General features: G+C 45.5%; 2 protein-coding genes across 3 annotated transcripts; both read right to left on the bottom strand.

Annotated features, from left to right (window-relative positions):
- Positions 1 to 957: 957 nt before the first annotated feature.
- On the bottom strand, positions 958 to 11360 carry sap130a (Sin3A-associated protein a). The gene is made up of 21 exons (XM_070961381.1): positions 11275 to 11360; positions 10436 to 10560; positions 10079 to 10344; positions 8919 to 9083; positions 8702 to 8828; positions 8461 to 8576; positions 8249 to 8373; positions 7512 to 7659; positions 7328 to 7418; positions 7084 to 7188; positions 6824 to 6965; positions 6078 to 6193; positions 5640 to 5936; positions 5368 to 5539; positions 4738 to 4836; positions 4281 to 4642; positions 3927 to 4172; positions 3717 to 3842; positions 3505 to 3608; positions 2812 to 2925; positions 958 to 2319 (listed from the first exon to the last, which is right to left on the bottom strand). The coding sequence occupies exons 2-21, from the start codon at positions 10542 to 10544 to the stop codon at positions 2161 to 2163; spliced, it is 3189 nt and encodes a 1062-aa protein (XP_070817482.1). The 5' UTR covers positions 10545 to 10560; positions 11275 to 11360; the 3' UTR covers positions 958 to 2160.
- A 6727-nt stretch (positions 11361 to 18087) lies between these two features.
- On the bottom strand, positions 18088 to 26251 carry amotl2a (angiomotin like 2a). 2 transcript variants are annotated; one of them, XM_070961076.1, is made up of 11 exons: positions 25890 to 26251; positions 24334 to 25133; positions 24033 to 24186; positions 23422 to 23566; positions 23214 to 23306; positions 21610 to 21905; positions 21137 to 21321; positions 20932 to 21033; positions 20680 to 20840; positions 20166 to 20345; positions 18088 to 19895 (listed from the first exon to the last, which is right to left on the bottom strand). In XM_070961076.1, exons 2-11 carry the CDS (start codon positions 25059 to 25061, stop codon positions 19810 to 19812), a joined length of 2130 nt encoding a protein of 709 aa, XP_070817177.1. In that variant the 5' UTR covers positions 25062 to 25133; positions 25890 to 26251; the 3' UTR covers positions 18088 to 19809. The 2 variants fall into 2 exon arrangements, with proteins under 2 accessions (XP_070817177.1, XP_070817178.1); XM_070961077.1 differs by having other exon boundaries at positions 24033 to 24183.
- Between the last annotated feature and the right edge of the window lie 1005 nt (positions 26252 to 27256).

The raw sequence follows: 27256 nt of genomic DNA, 5'->3' as shown, positions 1-27256 counted from the left end.
CAAATGTTACAGAATAATATAATACAATGAGACACCAAGTGTGATCACAGATTTGGAGGCGCTGTAGTGTGTGTGTGTGTGTGTTGTGTCCGGTGTTACCTGAGAAAACCTGGGTCTTTGGTGGAAGCTCCCGCTGCTGCTGTGGGGACTTTTCTTCAGTGTTTCTGAAGCAGGAAGCAGGGAGTTTTCCCAGTAAACACACCCTTTATGGCCTTTTGACTTTGCTCCCGCAGAGGTAGAGCCACCCAGTGTCCCTCGCCAACAGACTGGAGGCGAACACGTCGCATCATCAGAAAGCAGCGATTGTAATTTGCTGTTAAATACACGCTGCTCACTTTCCTCAATCAAAGCAGGAAGATGAAGCATTGACTTTGACTTAAAATTCACAGAAGTCTGTCAACTGAAAATTCATGCTGAGCCTCACAGTGATGTGTGGAGATGTGGCTTCAGACTACTGAGATCTACTATGTAAACAGAAATATTGTGTCCCTTAAACATAAGGCAAACAACATTCTGGAAAAATCCTGAGTAAACTTCAGCATTTCTAGTCTTTCCTAAATGAAACTGCTGAAAAATTAGCCAATTTTCACCTTTGAATTATTGAATAATGACAAAAACCAGACAAAACAGTACTGTGTGGCGTCACAAGTGGTGATAACAGGGCAAAGTGGATTACCCAGAGGCCAGTAACTCGTTCTTCCCCTCACAGGTAAAGTACTGCCAAGGTGTTGTGCTGTAAGGCAACTGCGTCATAAACAGTGGATAATAAAGAGGAATGACTGAGATGTGAGAATGTGCTCTCACTGGATAAAACAGCTCACACCTCCACTGTTACCTGTATGACCTGTGACGACGCGGACCAATCAGACTGACCCATAAGAGCGCACTGACTTCCAGAGGTTAAATCCAAGAGCAGACGGGTTCAACATGCATTCAAAAGAGAACAGAGAGCAGGATATTGTTTAAGTATCTTTACTATAATTACACAGACAAAAACAATGTACAATAGCTGGATGTTTCAGGCTCGCTTCATCTCATGTCGTTATCGTTACACTCTGCGAAATGAAGCGACACGCATCACACAGCACAAAATGAGTACAAAACTTGAAAAGAACCAGGTCGATGGAAAACCAAAAGCACATTTACAGTGATTTACATGAATTCAGTCCACCAGTATGATCACACGAGGATACGCACTGTTCTTCAAGCACTCTGCTTCCTGAAACCAGATCTTTTTACTTTGGGTGGAGTCAATGGTTCTCAGCAGTTCAAACGTGAAGTTAAGTTTGCTTTTTGCATCTGCAGTATGTTCTTATTTCCAGGTAACAACCGAAGGACTCTATTAATCCTTTAAGAGCATTTTTTTCTGTATTGAATCAATTCAATTTGCCACATTTAGGTTCTCAAGATACTGTTTTTTTAATCTCAAATCTCAAACATGTGGATTACTACATGAGGCTGATGATCAGCAGCTGTCAGCCCATGACTCCATGAGCAGATCTTCACTGTATAATCCAGACGTCCGGAGAAAAAGGGGAAGCTGTGAAACTTGTGTTTGAAGGATATTTGAAGAATAGCTCGACAGCATGTGACACAGCGTTCACGTGTCCCGGTTCATTTCACGTACACGACAAAATGAAGGCACAGATTAACGAGAAGAGCACGGCTGAGATTAGTCTGTATACACGCAGCTCACTAAAGGACTCCTTTTCAATGATTTTCACTGAGTTCAATAACTCTCTGGTGGCTCATCTTAACCGAAACACTTACATGGATTTACTGCACCTGCGTTTAGTGCTGAATATCAAAGATGTGCCAGTTCAAACGCGTCTAAAAGAACAGGCAGAAATTAAGTTAGTAAAAATGGTCTCTTCAAAAATGAACAAAAAGGGGAGGGGGAGGTCGTCCAGGTGGCCTCTCTAATGCAACCTACAACACTCCACGCTCGGTATGTGCATGGGGTCTTGAATGAGAACCTTTTCCCGATGGCCTTCTCTGCCTCTTGAAGCCCTCCGTCACTTCTCTCCGTCCACTCTCAGGCAGATCGGGCGGCTGCTTGTGACTGTATGCAGGAAATCTTAGCACCATATTCTGAGCAGCTCCTTCGCCCCTCCGGAGAGGGGGCGGCGGTCTGCTGTCGACAGGAGAGGGACCACCGGCTTACGCCCGTTCTTTGCGCTTCAGTTTGGAGGACTTCTTGACGGCGCCATTCTTGTTGAGCAGCTTCAGCACTTTCTCCTTGTGTTCGAGCACTTTCATCATGGTGTCTCTGGCCTCGGTCACCTGGTCCATCACCAGCTTACAGCGCTGCATGTTACCCTGAGGACAAACGCGTTGATTACTTCAGCATGTGGAAGAAAAACTTGTTGGCAAAGACAATGATTTGGGAAGAGAGAACAGACCTCATACGCCTTATAAAAGCCACAGAAATGAGTTTAGCAAAATAAAGTGAAACATGCAACAAATGTCTGTAAACTTTATTTGTCAAAATAAAGATCGTCTCTACTGTTTGCAGTGTTTTCGCAGTTTCGTCACAGTGGAAGGTCAGTTTTTACACCTGCTGCCTCGTTTGTTTCCGCTGTAAACGTGACGAGGAAGGAAGCAGCAGCGAGACTGACGGCTGCTCTCAGGTATGTGCACTTTTTCAGCCACCAGAATCAACGATTGTTGACATTTTACATTTGAAAAAAGTAAAAGAAGAGGATCGGATCATTCCAGCGGATTATCCAGTTTGGGCCAATGAACAATGTTTATATCCATCAACTAAACTTACTTTTGATTGAACTGAACCGACTGCAGTCACAGCCTCACCTGTATAAGCTCGTTGATTCGGTGAAGGTCATCATCGGCTCCTGCTCTCTTCTTAGGAATCAGGCCCTCTTGGAGGGTGGAGAGGCGGCTGTACACATCATGCTCCAAACTCGACTGCAGGTCAACAGACACACCGTGTTTACAAAAGTCCAATCAGAAAATGAACTTTTCTGTCATCACAACGAAAGTGAAAGACATCAGTGACTACGAGTGGACAGTATGTGTTTAGTCAGAGAAATACTCAACTCTCACCGTGTTTGGTCTGTAAATGTGATCATGTTTCTGAGTGTCTCACATTATTTTAGTTCTACTGTTACAGGAAGTTCAGTGTGACTTTCTCTCGACGGAAACAGAGACAGAATTAACTGGGCTGATGTGTCGTCTGTCCGTTCAGCCACAAACCTAAATCAGTCTATATCTGTGGTTTCCAACCTTTCTGGTTGTGACGCCTTTAAAATTACTCATTCACTGACTTGCTGCAGATGCCAGAAGTCAATAAGCTTTGACCTGAATACTTGTCATATTGTCTGACTTGAATAAAGGTTTGAGTCCCAAAAAACAAAAAACGATGCACAATTATGTAGCAGAGCATTACTGTTGGAATCACTGGTCTAAGTCACTGAAAATTTTAAAACCATTTAGATAAACAATCCCCCAGAGTTGCAGTTTTGCAGGTCTGGGACCAGCACTCACCAACTGCCTGAGCTGTGCAGCACACAGGTGAATTTTCCAGCCTTGTGCTCTGCAGGCGACTCCTCTCTGATTGGCCATGTCCTGCAAGCTGCCCTTCTTTTCCTCTGTGGGAGAAGCAACAGATCGGTGTCAGAAAGAGAAGGCCTCCTCGTTCACTCTCATTAGCTGTGTGAGGTATTGTTACTTCAGCCTGTGAGCAGGAAGCTACTGACCTTTGACCCTGATGTCGCTGTACCTCTGGAAGTGGTGGTAGGCAGCTTTCCAGGGGTTCCGGTAGTGCCGTAGAAGAGTAACAGGTGGTCGAGGCCTGACCGGTACGTAACGCACTCCCTCCTCATCTGGAAGGCAGAAACAAGTGTTGAACGAGGGAAAACACACATCATCAACATCACTGTGACAGCGGATGGAATCACACCACGCACCAACATATTCCCTCGGTGGAGACTCGCGCCTCTCCGCCCGGCCGGTGATGGGCCGGCCCGGGGTCTTCTCTTCGTCTGTGCTGTTGGTCTCCACCATCTCGCTCTCCTCTGTAGAGATAACATGCTGCTGCTTGCGGGGCTTCTTCCTCGGGGAGGCCCCTGGGATCAGATCTCCTGTGGCGGGAGTGCTCAGGGTGGAGGCCTGGGTGGTGAGGGCTGAGGCTGATGACATGTTCGCATTGGGGTCTGAGGGGAGAAGATAAAAACTTCAATGTTTATTTCAGTTTGCTTCCAATCGTCAATTTCCAATAATTTCACATTAATCAATGCCGCTGATGACTGACGTGACCTCACCTGGCTGGGAGGTGTCCATGGTCTCCACCTCCTGCTTTATCTTCAGGTCCGGGCAGGCGGAGCTGGCAGCACAGGCTGCAGTGCTGCTGGCTGCAGGCTGAGTGGGGGAGGCCACAGTGTTGGCCATCGAAGCGGGAACGGGGGGAGTGACGGCCATGGCTGCCGGCAGGGCTGAGAGGACAGTGGAGGGCTGGGAAGGCGGCACGGGCCCCGGCGTGGCGAGCATGGTGGGGATGGCCTGAGCGAGGTGCTGGGCGTTCGAGGACATGACCTGCTGCTCTCCCCCCTGAGAGGGCAGAGCTTCTACTGTGGCCATGACGGGAGGGGCCACTGCCATGTGCACCTCAGCTTTGGATTTCACACTGAGAGGAACCGAAAGCATCACGTTACAAACTCATATCATAACCTACAATGACAGCATGTCACGGTGGATGTGATGAATGTGATGGAGGCTCACCCTGCAGGTCGGGGAGATCCTGCTCCTCTCACGCCGCTTTCAAGTCTGCCACCACCGGGTTCACTGGACTGAGCGGGGATCAGGTTCTTACGAACACAGCTGAAACACAAAGACAGACGGGACTGGTTTCGTAAAGGGAAAGTTTCTGTCAAACTTAATTTGGAGAATATAAGACAGTCAGCGTGCTAGAAACTGACCATGTGCCACTGAAAAGCTAAAAAAGTCGAGCGTTACATTATCACGCAGAGCAGCAGGCTGAACCACAGCTTCCGATTTGGTCTATTTTCAGGGCTGTGCTTTGGTTTAAAAACCAGGTCAGACTTTGGGTTACCACAGCCTGTGCTTCACAAAATACACTGGAGATACTTTAAGAATATTCAACTGCGCGTTTTAGTGAGATCCACAAAAGACAGCTGACCTTAAACAGGTTTGTTCTTGGGTGGCACATACAGGTGAATCGTGATATTGATTTACTGAGGCACCACCTGCTTGGCAACCAATCAAACAAGTCCATCTTTATTTGCTAATGATTGACTCTTTTATCACGCTATGAAACACGTTTGTGTAACCGAACATGGAGAACTATTCTTGTGTGAAGCCCAGCGTCTCACATGCTGGTGGTCCACTCACCCTTCATTAGCAGGCTTCTTGCGGAGGATGCTGGGTCTTGGGGAGGAGACCAGGGTGGGTGCTCCTCCAACTCCACCCTGGGCATGTGCCTGCACCATGGTGGCTACCGGCTGGGTGGTGCCGAATGTGCTGCTGATGGCACCAGCTACAAAGCCATCAGCCAGAACGACCCCTGAATGAGAAGAGACCACGCATTACAAACACGCCGCGGCTCAGCGAAGCACTCCGCAGCATCATGTCTGTTTACTGAAGCAGTCAGATTCAGTAATTACCGGGTTTGGCTTCAGACTGCGCTTGTTGCTGCTGCTGCTGCTGAGTGACTATCGGCGCCTGCTGTATTCCTTGCGTGGTGATTGGTGCAGACGTGTGCAGGCCCTGCACTCCTATCGGTGCCGGCTGAATGCCCTGTGCAGCGATCGGTGCCGGCTGGATCCCTTGGGTGCTGATTTGCGCGGACGGGAGACCGATCCGATCCACCGCCATGAGCTGCATGTGGTTTAGATGGACAGTGGTTGCCACGCCGACTCCAGCTTGGGTGGGCAGTGCTGAGCTCGGAGCTTGAGGGGTAACTTATCGAGAGGGAACATGAAGTGAAGTGAAATGAGATCTTCGTTCCGTGTTTAAACTTTCATTTTCACATTCAAACTGCAAAGCTCAACATATTTTTATTTGTCAAGTCGTTACTACAGTTGTTGGCAGTGAGTGCTTACCAGGATACTGGCGGATGGTAGATACAGAGCTGCTGATGGGGGTGTAAGTGTGAGTCAGAGGGTACGACGAGGAGTACGCCGGCAGGAAATACTGGAACTGCACAGGCACGGAAGGCCTAAAAGAGAAACACACAAGATTAACTCAAGACTCATCATCATCATCATCATCTGAGTTAAAAAAAGAAAGATCTGCTCTCGGCTGACATTATAATTCTGGTGACCCCCTGACTTTTTGACTAGTGCCATCATCAACATTTAAAATTGGGAAATCATGCATGCACGCAAAACATCAACACGTTAGCATGCTGATGTTAGGCTTTGGGCTAAAGTACAGAAACACAGAGATGCTAGCGTGGCTGCGGACTAGCACACAGTACATAGTACACAGTATTGTTTCTAGGTCAATGTGCTGAACCACTTCTACATTGTCACAGCTACGTACACGTACAACTCAGCTGTTTCCGTTCAGCTCACAGTGACCCAATTTGTGGGGAATAATAAATATAAATGGGGGCAAATAGGCAGCATGACAGAGCTCTTTACAGGGATATAACTCTTACGATTGGAAATATTCACACAGTCACAAAAAGGTTGAGAATGCAGTTCATTTTGTTACATGTGGCTTTACAAACACAAGCGATGCAGCTTGATATCAGACGATGAACTCTGTCTCCTTACGGCTTAAAAATCATCCGTTTTACAGATGTCACCGTGTCAGACCTGATTTGTTGGTATTGTGTGTTCACCTGTTGTCGCTTCTTGCTTCCATGGTGACGGGGTTAGGAGACGACCGATGGCCTGGAATGGGGATGAGGTTGGCTCTCTCTCCGGGGTAGTCGGGCTGCACGCGGGATGAAGAGTGGGCGATGGGCTGAGGGACCACTTTAGCTGTGAACGAGACAGAGGAACAGTTAAGACACACAATGAACTGATTTAAATTACGACATGTCCTGTTCACAAATGACACAACAGAGGTCCAACCAAAGACACAAAATGACCAACTTACCAACAGGGATGGCAGAGGTGGTCACTGCTGTAGCGTGAGAGGAGTGTGATGCCATTGTCATGGTGACAATAGTGTTACTGGTCATTTGGGAGTGTGGCACAGTGCCTGAACACGAAGAAGACAAAGTGATCAATGTGTGAGAAGACTAACTGCTGAACCTGCAGTAAATCTTTTGTTCCTTTAGTCAAACATGAGAAAGTTTTGTGACTAAGCTGCACATATTAATACTCAGAGCAAAAAGTACCTATTGTGGTGGTTGATGGCACAGTGTTAGTGGCAACAATTGGTGCCACAGTTGCTGCAGCTACTGGAGTCACAGGGCTGAAGATGGGCTTCTGCAGGGAACAAAAAGACCAGTTATTTCAGTCCCTGTATTAAATGACTGCATCATGTATCACTGCTGCAGGCAGCCATTAAGAAGCAGTAACCTGTGTCATGGTGTGAGGAGGCTGAGGTTTCTGAGCTCCAATTGCAGGGTGAGACGGCAGTGTGATCCGTGTGGCGGTGTCACGGGACGTCTGAGACCTCTGAATGCTGACGGTGGCCGGAGGGGGGTGGATGGTCAGGCCAGGACGTCTGAAAGAACATATTACTGCGTCAAATCAGGCACAGGCCAGGTTTGACTTACAGTCCAGAGGGAACGGTCCGTGCAGAAAGCATATCCATGTTACACAAAAGTCCATTTCTTTTATTTAAGCTGCGTTCACTCTCTGCTCTGGACATTTCCACCTCTTCAGGCATCCAAAACAATCCATCAAATGAAAGTAGAACTGTTTAAACCAAGGCTGTGACCTCTGAGGAGACGTTGCAAGCAGACACTGCTTTGTTTGAAGAGGTTGGAAACCACTTGTCAGCACACAAGCTCATTGGCTACAGAAATGCTGAATGACTTAAAGTTGTTTTGTTTGTTTTCTTTAATTTCACGTGGATGTTACACTTACAGAAGTTTGACATGATTATATTAACAGCATGATGGTCACACATGGCTGTTAAGGACTTAAGAGGATAGTGGAAAAATATCCACACAATGACATCAGGGATGGTTCCCATTTCTGATCACCACAAAGAGTTTTGTTTTACTTCTCTGTAAAACTCCACATGTTCAAATTAAACAGTGATTTATTATCCTCTAGGCTCTAGTCAATAAACTCAGATTGCCACTCACCCGTGTGCTACCTCTGCAGAGTGTGTGACCGTTGGGCTGATAACTGGGGACTGTGTTCTAGTTGCTGAAATGGGAGCCACCACAGTTGGAAGCACGGCTGTAGACGTTGTGACAGCCGGGCGGGACTGCAGGCAGAGGGGCACAACGCTGTTAAACACAATGTTTCTTAACACAATATCAACACTTCTTTAGATGAAAATGCATCAGAGCACCTGAATCGTCTGGTGGATGATGTGCTGCACTGTGGGCTGGCCGGGGCCTGCACTTGCTCCGGTTGCTGGCCGTAGGACAGTTTTGGAGCTGGACATAACTGCTGCTGCAGCAGCCCCTACAGGGCAGAAAGTAGACTGATCTAGAAAAATGTACTGCTCCAAATGAATGGTAAGTGGAAAAATGGTTCAAGGTCAAGCAAACAACAAGCTTGGCGTGCTGTTCTTCATACATCATGCATACCTCGGGGTAAATGCGATGTGAAGGTCTGGGGAGGGACCGCAGGCGTCCCGATCTGCAGTGCCGGGGCGCTGCCCCTGATGATCTGAATGTTAGCTGACATCAGGTGATGTAAGTTGCTGGAGTGACCCTGAAACACAATGAATGCAGTCCAGGTCTTTAGTAACCAGCAAAGAAGAGAGAACAATACACACCGACAGCCGAGGTGCAGCGCACTCACCTGCTGACCGCTGATAGTGGCCACAGGGATAGATGGGGTTGTGGTACTGCTCTCTATGGTGACAGTGATGTGACCAGGCACCTTGGGGGGTATGGGGATGTGACCCTGGTTGGAGGCTGGTGCCGGGGCAATAAGACGACTTGGCATAGGTGACTTCAGGACAGCCTGAAAAAACAAACAACCAAATATATTTCTTTTATTTTTAGCCCTGAATGGTGTTTGGAGCAATGCTAAAAAAAAAAAACATGTTTTACCAACAAACTGCAATATGGAACATGTTGCAGTAAAACATTAATGTCTTCATGAAGTAACTGCAAGGTCAGTTAGCAGATGGTCAGTATCCTGAGCAAGCTGACAGTTTGTAATTGAGTAGAGGATGTATCCATAACACAGAGGAAGAAAAAAAACTATGCTCCCTGATTATTTAAGTGTAAAATGAGAAACCTCAGTCCTTCACGCATCAAACAGATCTTTAAAATCACTTCACTGCAGTTGAATGTCTCAACCAGCGTGATTTCAAAAGCAGAAAAGCTGTTGCTTCACAAGATATTTTGTAAAAATAACTTTTCAGTCACAGGTTTGATTTTTCCAAATGAAAACACATAACAAGATCTACATAAAGCTGGAAAATCTCTACCAATTTAAACTTAAACAGAAGTGGAAACTGTACTGGTTGGTTAAGATTATCACTTCCCCATTCAGTTCATTCTCCATCCTCGTTTGATCCCAGACTTCAGTGTTGGACCAGCTGACATTAAACAAGCCCAAACAGACCATGCTCTGTGATATTAAGCAGGCTTTGAAATTAAACTTGTCAAACTCTGTCTGGAGGGCACGAGGACGGGAAGAGAAGGGCAAATGGTTCTGTGCTGAATCCTTAAGATTATCAGTCCAGACTGCTGCTCTGTTATTTGCCCTGTCTCTGTCTAGAGAGGTTATCTTACAAGAACCAGTGATAATTCAACACTATTGCTGTGAATAAATCTACCTCAATAAGCGACAGGTGACTGTTAACTAACCACAGAATGCTTTACATCTTTGCCAACTTATGCATGATTGAACTGTGTTCACTGATGTTGAAGATGATTAAGAAATCACAAGTTTTACTATCAACGTGGGCCCAAAGTTTCTACAAGTTACAGTTAGAGACCAGTCCTCACCTTCATCTGTCCCTCAGTGAGGACTGCAGGCTGGCCCTGTGGGAGGTGGACAGAGGGGGCAGGTACAGTCACCGGCGTGCCCGGCTGGATGGGCACAGCTTGCGGAGTAGCCTGCGGCTGGCCGTGCGTCTGTACTTGTGGGTAAGGTCTGACCACCATTGTTTCCTGTTTATCATCTCTGAACGGCAACGGTCCCCCGCCTCCAGCAGGTGGATGATCCTGCTGTCCATGATCAGCATCCCGACTGCTGTCCACATCTCCACCGCCTACAAGCAAACAGTCAGATGAAAGAGTTACTAATGTCTTTTCCTCACTATATCTATGAATTACCTGCTAGTCTTTTCAGTGACAGTTTACCTGCATTTGACGGCTGGCTGACAGATACCAGGTTTCCAGCTGCAGAAATCTGAGGTGCTCCCCCGCTGGAAGCAGGCAGCCCGTGTCGGGGGAATTGCTGGGAGCTCATTTTAACTATGTATGACCTAAAATAGTATCAAGATTGTACATGAAATCAAGTACCAGACACGCTAAAGATATCATACAGGTTCAAAGCCAATTAGTAATTGGATTTCGAGTATTGAACGTGCACGACGGCTGCAACGATAAAAGCCCACCGAGGTAACCCCTAACAGGCGGCGCGGGGACATAAACAGGCTAATGTAGCGCTGCCGCATATCATGGCAACCGGCTAGCAAAGCAGTCGGGAGCAGGTCGATAACATTACCGTTAAGCAGCTCGTGTTGATAGAAAAAGATAACACCATGAAGGATTTTTCCTGAGGAAAACAAGACAATAACGTTTGTGGGGAGCTTTGCAAAACGTTAGGTGGACAACAACATGACAAAACTGCTCGACAACAACTGCACCGTTGCTTATCAAATATTAAGTATTTCCAGGCAAAAAAACGAGTTTTCGACTGCCTCCGTTAAAATAACCAAACGCGACATCTGCTCGATCGGATAATGATCACTACGGTCGCTGGTTTTGCTTCGATAACCTTAAAACTAAAAAGCTATCTTGTTAGCCAGCTATCTTAGCTAGCAGCAGGCTAACGACAGAATCGCTAACCCTAGTGCCGCTTGCTTTTTATGCTAAATCCTGAACTTTCTAAAGAGTACATCGGGATAATCTTCACAGGGCTACACAAACAGACACCTTTCGACATGTGTGCAGATGTTACCGTATCGCGGACTTACTAAGCAATGGTCGTTTCGTGGATTCCAATTTTTTCCATTCGTCTTTTCTTTTTTCCTACATGTAACGTTAAGCCGGAAGATTGCTTAGCAAGAACCGGACCCTCCTGTTTCGATTCACCAATCAGAGAAGAGACTACCCGAACGCTGACCAATCGCAGCTCCGGAAATGTTTTGACCAACCTGGACCAACCTAAACTACCATGGGGGGGGGGGACGACTCTCGAGAGAGCGCTACAAGCCGCAACACCAGAGTCACGTGGTCAACGGAAGCAGCCGAGCGAGCACCGGATATATTTATACAGTACACCAGTACGGCATGTATGTGTATGTCTATAGACGATATATTTGGTAGTTTAGTCTTAAACAATGGACCCTGTTATGTATGTAAACTCCTAATATACAGCAGCTGTCAGATAAATGTAGTGGAGAAAGACTACAATCATTTTAAACGCTGTTATTGTATTTGTAGCGTGAACTCGCCTGCTGAAATAAAGCACCTCTGTTCTTCATTGGGCCACACGTACTAAATAAAATACACGTCGTTCTGTCCACTACTGCCATTGTCTGCGTTTGACAAAGCTTCATTATTAAGCTTCCAAACAATGAAAAGGCTTTTGGTAAGCGTAGCCTAGCTAACTGTTATTGAGGGAGTCTGCAGATGCTTTCGGCTATATTCGGCTGTCACGTGACCAGCTTTGCCGGTGGAGGCGGTCGCTCCAGTCTCCCGCTCAACAAACTGATTGGAGGTCTCTGATTGGCTGTAAAACTTGAGCCCTCCTAGTTCATTTGTGCTTCTGCAATACCTTCAATGAAACACTCGAGGGCAGTAGCCAATCACAGAAATGCCTACACACGGCACTGCAGGGCTCAGTGGTTTGTCTGCAAATTCTTGAGCTAAACAGGAGAGAAATTGTTCACAGATTTTTATTTATTTATTTATTTTTTTCCACTGAAAACATTTTTTGAAAACGCAGGTGTAAGTGACACAGTTAATAACGGCTGAATTCCATTTAAATGCTTCTGTCTCAGACTATAAACAACTTTTTAGTCAAAGGGGTTTTTTTATGATTGCATATTTTCTAGATATTTAATGTCTAGAAAAAAAAAACATCTATTTTGGTTCAAGACCATCTATGGCCGTTATTTCTTTTATTGTGAATATATCAAGAGAACGCCTTTGTGTCTACGCCTGCCAGTATCAGTGACAGCGACTCATGATTATCTTAGTATTGTTGACCTTTCAACACCAGAGCATTCAGTAGTCACTCTACAGTCCCACGGAGGACAGTCGAGCACATCTTCATTTACATACACCTGGGCCATAAAGGATTATAGAAAACATTCCTGCATGCTGAGGCACGGCCACTAAATTCCCCAGCTGTGTTCACTCACTCACTCGCATACACCTGTTGGTATGTTGCTTTAACTTAGAGCTTGTAAAACCTTCATGACAAGCATTCTTTGGATGGTACTGCTGACTGGTTAACAAAATGATGCAGGGTGCTATGAAATTTGCTTGTGTGCTATGTATTTTTACAGAGAGGTAGATGTCGAGAAATGTTACTAAGAAGTTTACAAAGGAGGATCTGAACTGCACTGAATGAGGCATGCTGAGACTAAACTAGTGTGACATCCACGTATTAACATGGGGTCTGCTGATAGGGGATTTTCAGGGGAAATACTGCCTATGGCTCTCAGTTATGCCAACTTATCCATCCTTTAAGTCGTCTTCTTCCTAGGAATTTTTTGGCCTCTGTTGCTCTTGGGATCTCTGCCATTTCACACGCTAATCTGCCACCTACTCATTTGTCTACATTGCCAATTACTCACTGGCATTGCAGACTTAAAGAAACTGACTTTTTACAGGTATGCAGCTTACACCTGGCCACACAGTGCCTGATCGTTAGTACTGACTCAGGTGCCATTGTCTTCATTTAGCCTGGAGATCCTCCTGCTCCTCCTTGGTCTTTCTGCTTCAGATGCAGAATGTTCTGACTCATGCACACAGTGAATAAGTCTTTCTGGGTTGTGCAGCTCCATTGATTCACTGGAAACCACTGGCAGCCCAACACTGGAACCAACCAAACAGCCATGATGAACCTGGCGCCTTGTCCATGTTTCATGCAGAACACTGTACTAAGCAGGGGCTAGTCCGAAGACAGGGTTAGAGGTTACAGAGCCGACAAGTGAAGGAAATAAGTCTGCTGTATTGGTTTGGGGCAAGTCCATTTAAGTTTCAAGTCATTCAAGACACATGAAAGCTAATTTTCTGTCATAGTTAAGTTTCTTGAGAGCAAGTCCAAAGACCAAAGTCTTCATCAGCAAATTGCTAGTCAAAAAAACATAATAGTATTTTTTACATAACTAACAACAAAAAAAATTAACCTCATTAAAATTTGAGACTTCATTGCTATTTCAAGTCTCAAGTCAGTTTGAGTGGATTTTAAAGCAGTGTTAGTTAATTTTTTGGCCACATGGGGACAGCAGAAAAACCCAAACTGACCACACTGACATATAAAGTCTTTATGAAAAACATGTTCGCAGACGATTGCCTAATTACACATCCAATAAGAGCAACAGGAGCATTAATTTGTAGGTGTGTGTCTTCCTGATGGATTAATGTCCAATAATCACTCTTTTTAGCTCTGGGCAAACAGCTCCTGAGAAAAATATCTGGATATTTAGCTGCTAAATGTTTCTCTGTGTCAACCAGCTGATTGTTAGCTTTGTCTGTCTGCCATTTGGCGCTAAGCAGATAGATTTTTTGCAGAGAAGAGCTGTCAGCTACTGCTGGAAACGACACTGATGAGTCGTGATGTGACAGCGGTGACAGTGAACTAAAACAGCTGTGGGCCAGAAAACCAAAACATGCTGAAAGAGTTGGGTGACATTTCTTTGAGATTTATCACAAATAATTTCCAATTACACTTAAGTCTTCTGATCCATTGATTAGAGCAGCTTTAAGTTTAAATCCTAAAGAACAATGACAGTTACTACAATATAAGAAGTGCTACCCTAAAAAAAAAAAAAAGATGATTTTTAACATACTGGTGTAAAAAGTAGCAAAGCAGCAGCATAAATCAAAGCTGTGGATGGGAGATCAGTGACGGAGGGGGTGGCAGAGCAGGTGTGGCGCTCTCGCTGCTGCTCCGCCACAGTCAACACCTAAAGCAAAACACCTTCATACCTTTGGCTTACCGGCCTCACAATGTTGCAATTGACACGGGCCGAAAGATTTGCTGCAAGTGGCCTGCTATCTGAGAGGTTTGCTTCATCTCAGTAACAGCCCTAAAATTAGAGGACGGTGCCCTGATTTATGTGGAAAAGTTAAGGGGGTGGGGGCACATTCCATGACTGCTGTAGGCAGGAAGTTTTGGAATCTCCATGGAAATTAAGGCAAAACACAGAGCTCCACAGTTATTTTTCCAAGTATTTCGCACAGGCTTTTAGTGCAAAATGTGCTCAAAGGCCTCCAAATGGAGACACATGATTTGTTACCAACTGTCCCCTCTTTTGCTGCCAGACACATTGATTTACTCACATCATGATACAAACAGTGCATGACTTTAAAAGTGCAATAACTGTAGGGGCGAGAGGAATAAAAGCAGAGTAAACAGACACACATGCATGCAGAGCATACACATTACTTCACATGACTCTATAATTTACCGACCACAGTGAACAAACATCAAAACTCGTCATTATCCCAGAACAATCTTGCCATCTGGTTCTTGGTCCACTATGACTGATGCTGTGGTCAAGTGAGAACCATTCACAGTTTCTGGGAGTCAAAGTGGTGAAATCATGGTGATGAATGCGACAATCACAGTCATTCCTGCAAAACTCCAGATGTGTGTGGACACACACACGTAGGATTGAATTTTTCTTCATCCTGGCTGGATGATGATGAGCTATGTAAAGCTGGCACCAACAAAATCCCCTAACATCACTCCCAGTTTGGTGGGCTCTTATCTTACATGTGCAGATATTTGGAGGCAGGATGAAATATCTGAAACGTGATCTGTCTGAGCACAAACGGGACCAAAATAATGGTAAATCACAGACTCCAAGGCGCTACATGTGTCCCAGCTGAAAACGGCATTCAGCAGATGGAGATTTATAACTGCAGCCTCTCCGAGCTGAGAAAAGTGGCACTCGGCTACAACAAGTAAAGGCAGCAGGAGGAAAATGTGTGGCATCTGTGGAATGCCAGACCAAGCTCTCCAGGGGGAACGCGAAAATATTTACATTAAAAGTCAACGTTTTTTCATGTAAAGGCTGCATCGACTTCTTGGAAAAGTTTCAGGATACACACAGAAAACAAATTTCCCTCAGAAAAATATACTTAGCAGCTTAGAATTCAACAGTCAACTTGTGCAGAGATCTCTCAGGCATTACATTGCCTGGCCTTTAGGTCTCCATTTGCACTCTGCTTCAGTTGATTGGTCAGCTGACAATGAAGGCTCACTTAACCATATTCTGAGAGTTTATGCTCCGTCACAGTCAGGGGAACAGTCCCTATTGTGACTCTGAGCAGGTTTGAAATGTTACATCATGTGAAACGAGATCTGTCGATGATGAGACTGGCTGAAATTCCAAGTATTTCCCTTTTTTGCTTGGGATTTGATGCACAGAACTCGAAGTACAGCGTACTGCTGATACCCGCCTGTCCTGAGAGACTTATTGGCTCGATGAATAATGGAGAACAGACTAGAGGCTACAGCGTGTCAGTCAAGTGAGGGTAAATATCATGAAGGCATTGTGTTCACACTGAAAACCATAAAAATTTTGGAACATTAACAATGATATAAAAAGATTCATCTCTGTATGGACACTGAGTCCATCCCTCTGAAGAAGTATTATTGCAGAGATTTACGATGTTTTCCTCAAATGTGATGCGTTGTCACGAATGGTGCCAAGGTTATGTCTCACCAATATAAAACCTCTGGCAAAGGGCTTTAGAGATGTACATAAAGATAATGTGTTCCTCATAAGCCTGAATGTCATACTATCGACTGACTCCCAGTTATCAGCCAGGAAATGATACCTCAGCTCACCTCATTTGTTATCAGATATAAGTCCACCATAGCTGTTTTTGAATGTGTGGACAAACTGCAAAAGCATTCAAAGCAGCATTCATTCTTTTTTTTTCTTTTTTTTTTTAGCTAATTGGGTGCAGAGCAACATGCTGTGAACACAACATATTGTCACCTTAAAGTTGTTAGCATTTATTTTGACATTGTATTTGTGGCCACCTGGCAAAGGTATTCATCCTCCTTTTGGCTCCGTTTTGGCCTCCACCAACCCCTGAGAGATATATCTGTCTCTTTAGCTGCTAAATGCTCTATCAGTTAGTCGCTAACTTTGTCCATCTGCAGTCTGGCTTTGAGCTTTTTTTTTTTTTTTTTTTACTACAAACAAAAAATGTTGCTGAAAGTTGTAAAGGAAATAAAACCCAGCAGAAGCAGGTTGTTCAGCCATATTTTGGTGTTAGGAACCCACTGAGCTTGCATGTGAAGCAGTGAGGTGCACTAGTCTTCAGCAGAGGTTTAATGACTGCCTGTGGAAACTCTGACATGTCCTCTGTAAAAACATGGTCCCCGCTGGACTCAGTCATGACCACCATGAGTTCAAGTCGGTCACAGCCTCCAAATTCTCCAAGAAGCACAGAAATGCAAACATTTTGGCACTCTGTAGAAAAAGTTTGGATGGGCTAATTAGAAATACAGCACACGCCTCTTAAATAAGAAAAGATGAATACACTTGCTTAATTTAATACGCTCTAGCTAATTTTAGCCGATGTTTGCTAACATCGGCTAACATTAGCTGTTATAAGATCATTTTAGCTAAACTTAGCTTATGTTAGCAAACCTCAGCTAACATTAGCTGTTATAAGGTAATTTTAGCTAATGTTAGCAGATGTTAGCAAACTTTAGATAATGTTAGGAAACACCAGCTAAGATGAGCTAAAATTACCTTATAATACCTTATCTTAGCTGATGTTTCTTAACATTATCTAAAGTTTGCTAACATCAGCTAAGGTTAGCTGTTTAAAGTTAATTTTAGCTAACATTAGCTGACGTTAGCTAACTTTAGTTGATGTTAGGAAACATCAGCTAACATTAGCTGTTTAAAGGTAATTATAGCTAATGTTAGCAAACTTTAGATAATGTTAGGAAACATCAGCTAACATTAGCTGTTGGTGCTGTGTTGATTCTTCTCTAGTTTTTCTATTGTTACACTATATTTTAGCTTATCTCCTGTGTTATCTGAAGTTACACACAGCCTTGCGTGAAATATATTGTGCATAATGTTCGATAAATTGAACAGTTATACATTTTATGTGGGTTTTTGGAACTTTTCTCTTTTATCTGCGACCGTGTGACTGGAGTCAATTGACAGCTTAATTTCAGATGACATGAATCTTTAAGTGTGTGAGTAAAAAAACTGTGCCTGAAGTCCTGAACATTGTGGATGGCTAACATATGCATCATATGTTAGCCATAAAATAGCAAATACATTGTATCTTGCTGTAAGGCTAATATATTCTTCAATTTTCTAAACATGCAACTGTGAGAGGTTGTTGTTGAGTTTCAGCACATCACATTATGACTCTTACTGATCAGAGATGTAGTGGAGTAGAGGTATAAAGTTGGAAAAATGAAAATACTCACAGTACAAGTACCTGAAATCTGTACTTATGCACAGCACTTGAGTAAATGTACTTAGTTACATTCCACCACTGGGTTTGTCCTATCAGACCAATGCACACTGTATCAAACCAGCACGACAAATCAGGACAGAAAGCCTTTTATCCGACATATATTAAGAACTTTAATCTATTATAGTGAAATGTTAAGGCATACATACAAATGTTTCCTTTACAAAAGTTCACAGCAACATCAAAATGGGTCAACCAGCAGAAGCAAGGCGCCTTAACAGAACCTTTTGTATTTGTCATCGGATATAACTTAGAGTACATCTTTGGCACCGGAAAACAAAACAAATTAAGTTTATAAATGAAAAAAAAACAAACAAAAAACAAACTACAAAATATATTAACTTCTCTCACTTCAAATAGCCATTCATGTAAACACATTCCAAACAACGTGAAGGGCATTAATTCAAACCGACACACTGCAATGACCAGCAAACGCATTGTGACGGGGAAGACCAATCCGTGGGACTTCAAACAAAACTGAGAATGTCGGCAAGATGGAGCCTTAACATCAGGACTAACAATGTTAGCTTCTTCACAAGATGTTGAATTTTAGCGGTATTCCCCTCTAAAGAGTAGAACAAATCTGACTTGTGGCACATTCCAGTTAAATACAACACACAGTCCTGGACAACAGGGGTCTACATTCAGCAGTGTTCAGTGATCTCTGCAGGGAGAATAAATAGAAGATTCCATGTTAAGGACGTAGTCCACTCAGAAATGTGAGATACTTGAGCGATGGAGAAAACACGGCTGAATATAACACATTGGTGGGGACAGCAAATAGAGTAGCAAATGCAGGCCAATTATAGTTGACCATTTCCATGGCCGTGGTAGGACCAGCTACCACGGCTCAGAAGAAACAACCAGCCCCAGAAAAGGAATCATGAGGAGAATGCTTGCCATTTTAACAAGGGCGCGGGGTCAGACTTTAGATAGCCTTTTTCTTTAACGGGAGCATTCCCCCAGTGAGGGAATGTGAGAAGATTAGCTCCAGCGTGTCAGCGGAGGCGAGCGAAATGCTGGGCAGTCGCCATCTGAGGCCCCAAACATTAACCCGGGATCTGGAAAATTAGACCCCCGTGAAACACTATCAATCCTCGCAGGCTTTTTTAAGAGAGAAATGAGCAGACGATCTGCAGGCTACGCATTCAAAGGAAGTCTCTGAATCCTCAGCGGAGCTGCAAGCAGGGCCCCGAATGTATTTTTAAGAGAGGAGCAACTGCTAATTCAGGTCTGAGCCGTTCTGTTAAACAGAATAATCCTCAGACATGGCATGAAAACACAGAAGCTGCTCAGACTCATTTTATAAATATTCCCATTATTTTCAGAGAGGATGGTAATAGGCTCGCTACTGGAAGTTAAACCAAACATAGATGTGTTGTGCACTTATCCAGACAAGTGAGTATATCTGTATATAAATTAAGTGGAGCAGAGCAAGACGAGTGATCCTTGTTCTCCTCAGACATAAAATCACAACATGAGCAGCATTTACAATTATAAATACAATACATAACTAAAAAAATTCCATGCACAATGTATATATATGCACAACCAGCAGACCAGTTCCTGTCTTAATGCACAATACTGTCCAGGTACCGTGAAGGATTCTGACTCTGACTGTCAGTCGTGCAGGAGGAGGACACTCAGCTCTTCTCTCCAGAATGCACCACTCTGGACTCTGTATGCTGACTTCGATTCGCGTCAGACAGTCAAACTTTCTTCACTTGTGGTTGGACGTTGAAAGCCTTTCGCACCTCAGCCAAAAGTCTCATCGCTGGCAGTCACTGTTCAGTCCCATCAGCTGCAGCGAGCACTCAAATGAGGATTTCAACCATCTCCGTGTCTGAGCTGTTGATGCTCTTGAAAGTCTTGAGTGGTGCCTTTGGCTCCTCTGAGGAGTCTACGGTGAAGATAAAATTAGCAGATTAGAAAAGCAACTTTGGTATGTGGGAGCAAATGCAGCTGCAATGCTGCACACGGCCTTATTTAATTTTACCGACAAAGCTTTAACTTATTAGTATCAAAGGTATTTCTGTCCTGATCCAGGGTCTGGTTTCACTTTAATTAGTGGTCAATTAGGATAAAGATCAAAGGACCGGCAGTTGAACAAACAGAGCTGTGGTCTGTGTGGTGATTGGGTGTCAAATGCTTAACAGAACCATAAACCCACCAGTGGCAGCTACTGAAATGGCCTCAGACGCCTTTAGCTTGCTCGGCTCTGCCGTGAGCTCAGGCTCCAGCAAGGCCTCGTCACTTTGGGTGCTGCGGTGTCGGCTGGGGCCCTTGGGCCCCGGGCGGGGTTGGGGCTGCAGCGCTGCACCACCTGTCTGGTCATCTGAGAGGCTCGATCCTGCAGGAGCAGACAAAGAGAAGAGGCTGCTTAATTGCTCGCTTACGTCCACATTTACACACTCCAGAACATCTGCCCCGCTGAGTTCTTCCCATGACTATTCTGGATCGGCTATTCCGGAGTGAGAGATGATATGCATTCCAGTTTAAAAACATGTTGTCTATTTGAGGGGCACGAAAGGGTTGTCTCCTACTGCTCCTTTTTTTTTAGGAAGCGTACATTCTGTCTGGCGACACAGACCAGTCTGCCAGTTGTCGCTCGATAGCATGTCATTAAAGATTAGACATTCCTGCACGTGTTACACGAAGTGTGTGGGCAAACAATTCATGCTCACCTTTGCTGTCTGTGCTGCTGGCCGCGGTGTTGATAGAGGGGACGGACCTGGCCAGGCGGAGCCCCTGTTTCTCCAGCTTGCCCTGCTCCCATCTGGAGCGCTGCTGGAGGACTTTGATCACAGCATCCTTCTCCAGGAGCTGAGCATGAAGAGCCCGGATCCTAAACACATGGAACACAGCATTAGATCACAAACCCCCCAGCAGCAGCAGGCAGGAAGTAGTATCTAATGAGGAAGTGGAGGGGTGAATACCTGTTCTCCATTTCTTGATGTCTGTGGCTCGACAGAGGCAGGTCTTCATTAAAACTGCTGTTTGGTGAGTGTCGAGGCGAATGATTGATGATGGTTGTGTCCCTGCGAAGAAAATACAGGACTGTTAACTTTGACTTAACTTTGATAAATTTGTTGTTATCAGATGTTTTTTATTTTTTCTTTAATTCTCCATGTTTCACGGTACCTCTGTGCTGCAGCAGTGGCGGCTGCATCCATTGCAAACTGCCTCATGGTGCTCTCCTCCAGGTACTTTTGCTCCCACTTGGTGATGTCTGCCTCCAGGGCCAGAATACGCTCCTCTCTCTCCCTCAGCTGCTGCTGCAACGTGGAGGAGCTCAGTTCTGAAGCCGTGGGGTCAGCTGCCTGGTTCTGAGAATGAGATGACAGGCAGCAGTTGTTAACAACAGCTTTACTTTAAATGGATAGTTTGATATTTTGGCTTTCTTGGTGAGAGTCAGATGGGAAGCCTTTATGCTAAGCTAAGCTAAGCTAAGCTAAGCTAAGCAACACTCGCCTCTTGCTTCATATTCAGCACACAGACCTGAGAGTGGTACCAATCTTCTCATCTTGACAAGCATATTTTCCTTAACACTGAATTATTCCTTTAAATTACACATTTAAAAAACAAAACGAGCCCATGTGACGACTTCTCCTCACCTGTTGTGCCCTGAGGCTCTTCAGCTCCTGCTCCAGCCGTGTGCGCAGTCGCAGCTCCAGCGTCTCCCTCTTCTCGCAGGCCGCCTGCAGCTGCGCCAGTGCGCTCTGCAGCCGCTCCACTTTCTCCACGTAGGCCCTCTTCCTCTGCAGCTCTTCCTCCAGCTGCCGGTTGCGGAGCTGCGTCGAGGCCAGAGCCTGCTCGAGCAGCTCATGCCTCCGCTGGCTCTCCTCGCCGGAGACACGCAGGTGCTGGATCTGCCTCTCCAGCTGTTCACGCTCCCGCTGCTGCTCCTCATCTGGGACACAGAAAGAGGGGAAAAGGAGGTGAATGATGGTAAGAGTGACATGACCCTGGATGATGAGAAGTCTCTTATTGTATGGGGACAATAGCAGGAAGGGTATATTGTATGTCAAAGACCATTCAGTGGCCATTAAAGGGGTCAGTCAAGCAGCTGTAAGCTCATGGAGTTGCATTTTGAATGGAATGTGACCCAACGAGAGATATTTACACGCTGCCATCGAGGCATGTGGTTCAACGACAGACCAGTTGACACCGCGTCTTCTTAAATGAAACTGAATCAGAGCTACAGCCAGCTTGCTGTCCTGTGAACTGGCAATCGACACTAAAATCAAATATTTTTCATTTCTCAATCAAAAGCGGGGGCATGTTTCAATGGAATCTTTGAGAAAGGAAAGCCAGTTTATCTGTTGTGCCATTTTAAAAAGGGGGTTGATTACACAACACGAGTGCATGCCTGTGGAGGGAATGCAGACTTCCTCTTATCCACTTACGCACACAGGCATAGCTTTGTACTGGGAAAAGCTCTGGAATGCTTCTAAGGACGTGAAGTAAACAGGCAGCTCAAAATATAATTCAAGTGGTCCTTGTAACAAAAAAACATACATCCCCTCATTGTGATTCCAATGTGGTTTTGCTCCTGTTGCTCTCAGATAACTGTTTTCAGGAAAATGGACAATATTTCTGATCTCACGGCTCGTGTCAATCACATGGCTGTTTATGCAACTAAAGCTGATTCTGTCAGATGTGTCCGTGCGAGGTAAAAACAAACCATTGCTTGGTTTTACTCTGCAGCACAGAACAGAAAGAGAGGAACGAAATATTCACAAGTGGCCGATCATGATTAGAGGTAAAAAAAATGCCCAAACAAGGAGTGTGAGCAAGCCAGGGGTCATGTTGAGCTGGGCCTGGACGCCTTGGAGTCCCAGACTTATTAGTTCCCCTTGAGGAGGGAAGTCAGCAGTGTTTGGGGGGTGTGGGGGGGCATTCCTAATGCTGGAACAGCCTGAAATACCTAAAAAAAAATTCCTGGAATCCAGGCCACATTTACTACAGCTATGAAAAATGGCTGGCGTTTAAGTGCCAAGAGTAACTCTTCACATTAGAGACAGAGCCATTTGTGCCCTGACATGTGGGGCCACAGCTTTTATAACACAGCCTCTCACTGAAGGAGGAAACCAATCCCTGCTCAACTATGTTCCTGCCATTGTTAAGTGCTTCACATTTGTCAAATCAGATAAAAAAGTAGATCCTCAAGCCCCCCCCCCCACCTCTTTTCTGTCCCGTTTCTGCATAAAAGACTCACTTTGCTCCAGCAGCTTGACAAAGACGTGCTGCCTCTGGTCAGTGCACTCGGCCTCCTTTGCCGCTCGCTGTTTGGTAGCTGTGTCGAGTTGTTCTGAGGAGAGGATGACAAACAAAACGCGACAGTTAACGCACACATTGGGCTGGATTTGAAAGCAGGTTGTGTCGTACCTGGACAGTTCTGGTTCAGCAGGTGAAAGCGCACATACCTCTCAGGTCTCTGTTAAAGTCGTGCATCCTCTTAATCTCAGCCTCGAGTTTATTCCTCATCGTCTTCTCCAGAGTTTCCCGCTTGGCAGAGCCTTTCATCAGAGTCTCGTATGCTTCAGATATCCTCTGAATCTCCAGCTCCAACTGGGGAGAAAGTGGAAGATCATCAGTGTGTGGTAGAGGCTTCCTCATTTATTGTCTAGACCGTGTCAGCTTTTTATATCAATGAGGCTAATTCGTCACCTCTACAGGCAAATGGCCTTTTAACAGTATGCGCAACTGAAAAGTGAGAATTAACATTCCTGAGTGAACAATCGTGGGTCCAAGGTGTCAAAGCATTTATCTCCATTCATGGCAATATGCCAGCGTGTTTGAAAGACAAAGGCTGGACATTCCAGAGGCTGGGATCAGGAGAAAAACTCTCAGACTATGAAATAGATGTCACACCTCCATGAAGTCAACCAACCACCGGGGTCCCTCCCTGTGCATATTCCTGAGCTGCCAGACAGCATATCACCCCGACATGTACCGGCAAGAAGCTATTGTTTTACGACTTCCACACCCTCTGTGAGCTAACGGCTCCATTCACCGTGCCACCTTCTCCTCTCACCTTGTGCAGCCTGGCGGCCTTCTCAGCGTACACCTCCAGCTCCTTCCTGAGCCGCTCGTTTTCCCGCATCAACGCGTCGGTCTGAGCTGAGTTATTGCTGGAGGCTGTGGTGATGCTGTTGTGAGCCACCTGGGGCTGAGCAGACACATACCTGCTGAGGGGAGACATGAGTGATTCATTACTACGCTGCTGAAAACCACAAGCAAACAGTGAATGAAAGCTTTGTTAGCTGTTGATTCAGCCGTGTTTTATCTGCTACTCAAACTAAATGATTATTCCACAGCATCCTCCGTCTGATTACCTGTGATGCTGTGAGTATAAGGGGGGAGGAGGGTCTCTGTGGTACTGTCCGTGCTCCTGTGAGTGGCTGACCATATATCCAGGATGTCTGGCAAAGAGAGGGTAGTCCGGGGGTGGCCCGCGCTGGTCCACACACTGCTGGGCCCCTTGCCTGTCAGGCGCCACAGCGTTTGTGACATGATTGTTGTACAGCTGTGGATAGCTGTGTGAGGAGCTCATAGCCAGACTGTGTGTAGGTCCGTTCCTCTCCAGAGAGAGCTGCAGGAGCCTCTCGCTGAGGGAGCGAGCGTGCTCCCTCTTCAGATCCCACTGTCCCTCACTGCGACCCCCCATTATGTCCACAATGGGCCCTTCCTGCTCTGCCTGCCCCTGCTGAGAGATCAGGTACTGTGAGTGGACCTTGGCTTCCTCATAGGTGGGCAGCTCCTCTCCATGGAGCTGGTACAGATGGCACACCTGGCTCTCGGAGTGCAGGCAGTCGCCCTGGTGCTCCTGGCCTTGAGGCTCCTGCCGTTTGGACATCTGGATGTACTGGGACTCCTCCTGAGTCAGGCTCTCCAGGGAGGAGCGAGGACTGCCGGTGCCCCCGCCGCCGCCGCCGCTGCCTCCACGCAGGGCCTGCTGTTGGATGGCAAGAAGTGTGCGAGTGTCTGTCAAGTTCCCGTAGCGGAGCTGCTCTTGGATGAGGCGGTGCAGGACCGTTCCAGATGAGTCTTCAGCGGTTCTCATTTCAGTAAGCGGGAATTGAATGAAAGGAAACAGCCTACAGGTGGCAGTTTGGGCACTTCAGGAGTCACAAATCTGAAGGAAAAAGAACAATCTGGGTCAGACTTAATGCACAACATGTTACAGTTCATCTCTATCAGCTCAGCCTGTCTTCAGGCTCCGATCATCAAACTCATTCAGTGATCAATAGTAGTATCAGTAGTATCAACGGTAGCATTTCAGCTGTGAGAGTTCATCTGAACTAATTTACAAACTTCTGTTGCACAATGACTTCTGCTGTATGTGCATGAGCTGCTGCTGGAAATACCCCTGACAGTGATGTCAGTACAGATCCAGTTTTATTGCCCACACACTCCAAAGCATAACTTTCCCCAGACAGACGTGTGATACTGCACAGTGGCTGTAAACATCAGTCCTCCCACACACTCACACAACAACAAATAGTCCCAAGTGACAGAGAGCCCAAAAATATGATCCAACAGAAAAAACACTGACACATGTGAAACTCCTGTTCTCTAAAAGCTCCACATCAGAGTTCAAATGAGAAAATCCCACTGAGACTCTTTAAGAACTCAACTGATAAAATTAATTAGCCTTTAAATTTTGCATATGCGTTTAAATCAAGATCCAGTCTTCACTAGATGCTAAACGTAAATAAAGCTGTTCCACCAGGGCCTCCGCTTTAAAGGGAAAGCATGAAAACTCGCATCATTAACCCCACATTAACGCTGCGCCATGCGCAAAGAGTCCGTGGGAAAATGGGACTTGTAGTTCATCCAAGCACAAACCGGCCGAGGGCTAAACATGATTAAAACAAAATGCAACACTCACCAAACTGTAATCTCATCACCCAGGGAGCAGTTAACGGCGGTAATCTGAACTGTGTTGCGCGCTGTTCCTCCTGCTGGTTTCCTCCATGGACGTGCGAGCGCATCGGAGGTCTGCGGCAGACTGAGCGCTGCGCCGCTGCGAGCTGCAACAGAAATAACTGAGGGCCGATTGTTCGCTGCGGCTGGAATGAGTGGAATGCAAAGGCTCCAAGTCCCTGTGGGATCAAAAGCGGAGCACAGGGGAGGAGCAGGAGGAGGAGCAGGAGGAGAGGGTGAGGGGGCGAGAGGGGTGAGCGAGAGCCGGATCCAGAGCCGCGCACTGTCTCAGCTGGCCGCTTGTGTCATGTAAAAGAGCTTGTTGTTGTTGTTTTTGTTGTGTTGTAGTTTGAGGAATTTAAGTCTCAATTGTTTAAAGTAGATTTAAGTCCTCACAGCTGAAGGAGGAATGTTAGAGCAGGAGATGAAGAGATCATAAACTGCAGTAAAAGTTCACAACTTCACTGTCATAAAGCCTTTATGGAAACACTCCAGACACTCCAAAACGATGACTCAGAAGGATTCTGTGAAGGGCTGATATGAAGGAGGGAAAGAAGTTTGTGTTTTGTTTTGTTTTTTATAAAATACACACAACAGTCTCAATTTCTTGTTACAAAAAGTGTTAAAAAGGCAAAAGCTGCTGTTAACAGCTGTTTTCATTCTTCACTGATCCATTAATGTCTATTTTAGTCTATGAAATTGTTTCCCAGCAGCTCCAGGTGATGTTTTAAACTCCTTGTTTTGTCCAGCAGTCTAAAACCCAGTTATTTGGTAAATCCAGAAAAACATTTGAGAAGCTGGAAACAAAAAATTTGGACATTTTTGCTTGACAAATGATAACTTGATTTCCAGAATTCGACTTACTGATTAATCGACACTAAAAATGATGATACTGAGCTGAGACCTGGTTATAATTTCTGTTATTTAAGATGAATTGAAAGGTTGATTTTACCTGCTTTCTAACAGAAACACAGACCTGCTGAGATCAGGCAGTGATGAAAACAGTGTCATATAACTCAAACACGGATTAATCATTATTTTATCCAGCAGCCTTTTGTTTGCATGTGCCTGGTAAATATTTTAGCCGTGGCCCGTGCCAGTTAATTGCAGTGTGTGTGTGTGTGTGTGTGTGTGTGTGTGTGTGTGTGTGTGTGTGTGTGTGTGTGTGTGTGTGTGGACGAGGAGGGAGAGGGCTGGGTGCGAGGCACGCTGCCTGCCAGCTGTCCGTGGACTGAAATCCCCTTCCCCTCCTTTAATAAGAGCTCTGAGAGATGCATTGTTCTCCCCCAAAAGCAGACGTGACGGGGGCAGCCCTGCCATCTGCTGTTCTCC

This window comes from Chaetodon trifascialis, chromosome 4, assembly GCF_039877785.1.
Source record: "Chaetodon trifascialis isolate fChaTrf1 chromosome 4, fChaTrf1.hap1, whole genome shotgun sequence".
Lineage (NCBI taxonomy): Eukaryota > Metazoa > Chordata > Actinopteri > Chaetodontiformes > Chaetodontidae > Chaetodon > Chaetodon trifascialis.
The sequence above is the reverse complement of the archived record's forward strand: the minus strand, read 5'-3'. Positions and strand labels throughout refer to the sequence as shown.

Excerpts from the sequence above, each read along its gene's own strand:
- sap130a (XM_070961381.1), bottom strand. The coding sequence starts at position 10,544 with ATGAGCTCCCAGCAATTCCCCCGACACGGGCTGCCTGCTTCCAGCGGG. Across the intron at positions 7,419-7,511 it reads CTCCTCACACCATGACACAG|AAGCCCATCTTCAGCCCTGT; the intron begins GTTACTGCTTCT and ends TGTTCCCTGCAG. Across the intron at positions 6,966-7,083 it reads CACCTCTGCCATCCCTGTTG|CTAAAGTGGTCCCTCAGCCC; the intron begins GTAAGTTGGTCA and ends TCTCGTTCACAG.
- amotl2a (XM_070961076.1), bottom strand. The coding sequence starts at position 25,061 with ATGAGAACCGCTGAAGACTCATCTGGAACGGTCCTGCACCGCCTCATC. Across the intron at positions 21,034-21,136 it reads GCCACTGCTGCAGCACAGAG|GGACACAACCATCATCAATC; the intron begins GTACCGTGAAAC and ends TTTTCTTCGCAG. Across the intron at positions 19,896-20,165 it reads CATTTCAGTAGCTGCCACTG|ACTCCTCAGAGGAGCCAAAG; the intron begins GTGGGTTTATGG and ends TCTTCACCGTAG.